This window comes from Cornus florida, unplaced genomic scaffold (genome assembly GCF_030987335.1).
Source record: "Cornus florida cultivar Cherokee Brave unplaced genomic scaffold, ASM3098733v1 CherokeeBrave_3.0.0_Hap2_Chr02, whole genome shotgun sequence".
In the NCBI taxonomy this organism is placed as follows: Eukaryota; Viridiplantae; Streptophyta; class Magnoliopsida; order Cornales; family Cornaceae; genus Cornus; species Cornus florida.
In genome coordinates, this window is record NW_026775572.1 from 37,460,367 (window position 1) to 37,466,598 (window position 6,232).

Sequence of the window (6,232 nt, forward strand, 5' to 3'; positions counted from 1 at the left end):
TTTTTCAAAAAAAATAGTCAAAATTGATGGTCAACATATATTAGGGGTGCAAATAGGGGCAATTTGCAGATATTTTTAAATGTTAGAGGTTTATAGGTATATATTAAAGAACAGGGACGTTTTTTTTTTTTCACATTTTTTATATAACATGTAAAAATAGGTATTTATTTATTTTGGTTATACATATCGATCAAACAAACCCCTCTCTCTCTATAAATTGAAGCAATTTTCCCACCATACTTCACAAAACCAAAAATCAATACACAGAGAGATGGGAAAGTCATTCCTATGCACGATTGTCTCACTTTGTCTAGTGGCTGCTGTTGCCACGGCCCAACAATGTGGCCAGCAAGCTGGTGGCGCAACCTGCGCCAACAACCTTTGCTGTAGCCAATATGGTTACTGTGGTACAACCGATGACTATTGCTTACCTTCCAATAACTGTCAAAGCAATTGCAACTCCGGCGGTGGCAGTGGTGGTGAAGAGAGTGCTACTAATGTGAGAGCCACGTACCACTACTATAATCCTGAGCAGAATGGATGGGACTTGAATGCTGTTAGTTACTGGTCCACTTGGGATGCTGGCAAACCCTTGGCATGGCGTAAAAAGTATGGCTGGACTGCCTTTTGTGGCCCTGTTGGCCGACTGGCCAGGCGTCCTGCGGCAAGTGTTTAAGTCTAAACTCTCTACTAACAATCTCTGCGTTTAATTATATTCTAACCGATTTCTTAAACCTATGTTTTTAACGGGAGGTTTTTATCCTTTTGATGTTACATATAGAGCCAAACATGTATTTTATATACCCACTACAGCAAAAGAATAAAAACTTTCAATTACATATCCCGACCTAAAAAATGGATTTTGAATAAAAGTTATTATTCATTTACTATAAAGCGAGTTGAATTATTATTCTAAGAAATGGTGGGACCTATCAACCTTGTGATTGGTCGGCCTGAATTTAATTAGTCCCGTTCATTTTTGCCAAAGGTTTTATTGGCTTCTGGTTTTATGCAAGTTTTTTTAATGATAGTTACCAAAAAAAAAAAACAATTATTTGGAATCAACTTATTATATAAATTTTGTGAATAGAAATAATATACAAAAGTTAGGGTACTTACACAAATTAGGGTAAAATTTATCCTTTTCGGCTTCGTTTTTTAGGGAAAATATTTTTTCATTTTCATTTTATAAGTAAAATATTTTTTTTATTTGTATTTTTCAGTATTTGACAAAAGTCTAGGTCGAGTCCTTCAAGCAAGATGTATAAAATAACTTAACAAAAATTAATAGATATATTATTTTTGTAAAATTTTAATATATTTTTTCTTCATAAATATTTTACGCCAACCAAACACCAAAAAATAAAAAAATATTTTAAAAAAAATATTTTACATCCAAACAAACAGAACCTTCTTGTAGAACCACTCCATCAATAAACTGAAGTTTCCTTTCAATTAACATGCTAAGATCATGTTAAGTGGGGCTGTTATATATCATTTTCATATTATATTTTTAGAACAAATGAACAATATCAGGAAATCTTATTAAGATCATGTTATCTTATCTAACTTTAAAATTGACAACATTGTTTTAACTTGGTAAGTTTAGAAGCAAAATGCATGGCAAACCAACATAGATGTGTGAATGTGTATATGATGGGACAAATTAAAAGAAATTGACAAAATTCTTGAAATGATATGGGCAGGTCACAAACACAGGCACCGGAGCTCAAGTAACGGTCAGGATTTGTTGATCAATGCAGCAATGGAGGGCTAGATTTGGATGCCGGTGTGTTCACGACACTAGACACAGATGGAAGAGGATATGCCCAGGGCCACCTTATTGTGAACTACCAATTCGTGAACTGTGGCGATTGATTATTCGTTACAAAAAAATAAATAAATAAATCAAGCAATACGCAATTGCTATTGGTGTTCAAAGTTACCAAATATATAAATTTGCAAAACAAATCAATGTCTAAGAGCTTGTTGAATAATAAAACACCATGAATTATGAGCTCAAGTTGTTATGAATATTGCTGGGTTTTATGTCATCTTATAATAAGTAGTCATTGTTAAAAGCCTCAAAGTTTTTTTTTTTTTTTTTTGTTTAAAATCCTCAATGATTTTTTTTAACTTTTTTTATTTTAAATCCTTGAAGTTTTTTGTTTTGTTTATTTTATTATTATTTTTTTTTCACTTGACTTTTGTGAATCAGTAAGAATTATTTATATTTCAGAACTAAAACAAAAGAATCACACTATTTTCAGAGTTACAGACTCACAATCATTCCAATAAGCATACCGAATGATTTGGTAGCCATTTAATACATTAGGGAGGGACACCAAATGAGTCCTACATAAATGCCTCAAATGGACTACCAGCTATTTGGTCTCTTATTTTGGTTGATTGTTTTTCACTACAACAATCATTTTCTGAAACTAAAGCATGAGAAATTATTTTCTTCCCCCTTCAATCAGCAACCTTTTACATAAATTGGGGCTCATAGTTGCCGCAGCTCAATTGGGGGCTTATAGAACAACAATTGTCTCCTCACAGCAGATGCAACACAATAATAAAATGAACGTGTCCATTTTTATTGTGCCACATTACTCCCAAAACAATGTTATTTAGACCAATTCTAGTCAGTATGTGTAGTCCGGCCATGATTTGGTATACATACATATATATATATATATATATAGAGAGAGAGAGAGAGAGAGCGGGGGGCAATGCCTAGAGGTTTGTGTGGCATGCACAAGCAATTATTGTTATCTATATACAATTCAGATTGGTTCCTTGACTTCTTATCTGCATGGTAATTAATTACAAGCTGACCGTTATAATGGCTTTCACACACACACACATATATATATGAGTACAGCTTTGTAGCAGCTCAAAATATAAGTACATCTCACATATATCGCAATGAATTGGCCATACGAAAACACAATGCATGCAAAGCATCAAATAGCCAAGGAAGATGAGTTGGATTTGACACATTCCCTCCATTTTGCCTTTGCATTTATTTTAACCAGTTTTTATTTATTTTTAAATATTTATTTATTTTTTATTATTTAATTTTTTTTAAAAAAAATTAATTATTTTTTTTCTAAAGGTTTTAAAATTTTTATTTTTTTATTTTTTATTTTTTAATTATTAAAATTATTTTTAATTATTTTTAAAATTATTTTTTAATTATTATTATTTTTTTTTTACAAGAAATTTCTAAAGAGAGGGGATTGATAATAGACAAATTTAGGAGAGAGAATTGTGAGTGAGAGATTTTTAGAGAGAGGAATGAGTTGAATGTAATATATAATAGATGTGTGTTATGTGTTTATTATGTGAGGGGTGAAATATGGATTTAATATGGTTAACTATATTCAACCCATCTTGACCCTCGAATTAAGTGGTAAAAATCACCCAACTCACTTTGACTCTCAAATTAAATATGATTCACCGATAATCATTAAAAAAACGGACAGATATGAACAGGTTGATAGTTCCTGACCCATTTTACCATCCTTATATCAAAGTATCAAGCCATTTTGTGATCCTCAACTTAGCTATCTAAAAGAATATATTTGCAATAGCAAGAAGAAAGTATTCACAGAGTCGTTTATTCATAATATCAATTTGTTTTAGTTACAACACTATCAACCTACGTCAGCCAGATTCTACACAACTGTAGTAGTAAAAGAAAATATACACTAGAGATTGATTTCCTAATAACTATATGTTCAAGTAAGCAACTATCATGCCATTGTTCCATTCTTTTTCCTACAAATTCACAAGCTGAGCCACAAACCCATGTATAAAATAAGATCGCTGAGCATAATACATTAATCAGTCACAGTTCAATTGATTTTAATTGTTAACTTTTGGTAGCCAAAATTAAAAGAACAAGAAATATGTGAGTCAAAATTAATTATTTTTTAATTAATTCAAATTTCTTCTATATGTCATAAAAGCTAGTAAATCAAATTTCTTCCAAATCTAAATATAACACAATAAGAGAATGCATAAGCTGACATAAAGATACATAAACCCTTATTTGGTAGGAAGAAACACTAAACAATTATATGAAAGATACCCGAAATTGAAGAGAGACCAAGAAAAGATATTCTTTTATCTTCTTCTCCTCCTTTAACCTTGTTCGCCGAAACGAAATTTAAATATATATACATAGAAAGAGATTTATGTTGAAGATACTTCTCTGACTACACCCACTACAACAAATGGTGTTATTTCCGACCCCAAAAGGCATCGTAAAAGCCAAAAAGTAGTGTTGTAAAAGGGTATTAACGACCCCAAATAGGGGTTGTATCTTGTGTCGGCAATGGTTGGGTCGCAAATGCCATATGAATTTCCGACTCCTTATGGGGGTCGGAAATAACGCTATTATTGACGTCTATTTAGCGTTGTGAATATTGGAGTCGCAAAAGCTGTACTAATTTCCGACCCCCTAAAGGGGTCGGAAATAACCCTATTACTGACGCCAACCTAGCGTCGCTAATATGTTGGTATTTATGACACAATAGGGCGTCGAAAATAGCCTCTTATTTGCGACTCCTTATATGGAGTCACAAAAGCCTACACAGTTCTGACACCAAGTTCTGTCGAAGATACAGTGGCTATTGTAACTCAAAACAACTTATTACTGACTCTCTTTGGTGTCGCAAAAGGGATAAAAATTATATTTTAAATATTCTAGATGCAAAGCAGTAGCATATATTCCATATCAATCACAATTCAACAAAAATTGGTCCCTGAGATTCAATACCAACAAAAATGGATCATCACCAAACCGATATTTATAACAACAAAAATGGATCATAACCAAACCGATATTTATAACAAAAATACAATTCAGTAGCATATGTAATAATGATCAAAAGCTTATAATCAACACATATTCAACAAAAATAATGATCACCCAAGCCACAAATATTGTTTCCATATATTCAGTCACAATTGTTTCCTATGGAGAGCTTGGTGGTGGAACATTGCTTTGAGAGAGCAACCCCTTTAGAATCATACTCATCTTAGCTTCTAATCTTTGCTCCATATTGGTTTCCATATCCTTGATTACTTCAATAGCATTAGCATATTTCTTTTCAGCTGCAATCCTAAGTCTTCTTTCATTCTCTAGCTCCGCATTAGGACGGGCTGGTGGGGGTTTCACTCCATACCCCAAGCCACAAATATATTTGGGCCTCTTCCCAAGAACTTTGACGTAGGCTTGCTTCTCCTTTTCAAGTCTATCTCCATCTGTAGGATCTAAAGCCTGTACTGTTGCAACCAGCTCCCCCTACATAGGAAACAAAATCAAATATCTGCAAACAAAAAAGAAACTAAAAGCGCAATAACATCTTACATGTGGCAGACAATAGGCGGAAGAAAAGATTTGGATTTTTTGTACTAAGTGTTCAATTCTATATTACCAAGAATCAAATAATTATTCTTCAATGAAACATGCATACATAGCATACACAAATGAATTATATTGATGATGAGTGTTTATCTAAATCCAAACGAATGCAGACTTTATACCATTTGAAGCATCTATATATTCCTTAGTGATTTTTTTCATTCTTAATAAGCTTATAAGCACATCAGCTAGATGATGAGTGCTTATGTAAATCCAAATGAATGCAGACTTTCTAGCATTCAATGCCTAGAGAAAGAAATGTAAAAGTGCTACTTTACTTTTGTCATATGCAGTACTGTGAATGTGCTCTGCATTCTCCATATCAGAAATTGGCATGTATATTAACACTGAAGCAAAATAATATTATCTATTAATATGTTACAATCCAAATCACAATGAATTTATTACCTAAAAAAAAAAAAACTATCATTACATATCAATGAAAAAAACAAAACAACTTTGAGAGAAAACTCGTATGGAGCCATTCTATGACACCAGCACAAACCAGCCTGTACACAGTGTACAAAAAAACTAAGAAAGCTTAATTTACATATCCAGACCTCTGGAACCCGGAACATCTATCCACTGTAACTGGAGTTCAACCTCACCACACTCAACGTTTCGCTCCTGATGTTTCAAAGAAACTTGTTCCAGATACTAATAGGAAAGAAAAATTGGTTTATGAGACAATTAATTACTAAAATATTTCAAATATTTTGCTCACTTTCTGTATTTATTTTAATTAGCTAAGCAAACTGTTAGGTAGGAGTTTTGAAATTGCTTAAATTATGCACTAAT

At 32.4% G+C, this 6,232-nt stretch overlaps 1 protein-coding gene across 1 annotated transcript; it reads left to right on the forward strand.

Moving 5' to 3' along the window:
* The first annotated feature begins 227 nt into the window (after positions 1 to 227).
* Positions 228 to 676, forward strand: LOC132296064 (hevein-like preproprotein). The gene has a single exon (XM_059794310.1). The coding sequence runs from the start codon at positions 272 to 274 to the stop codon at positions 674 to 676; it is 405 nt and encodes a 134-aa protein (XP_059650293.1). The 5' UTR covers positions 228 to 271.
* Positions 677 to 6,232: the final 5,556 nt, after the last annotated feature.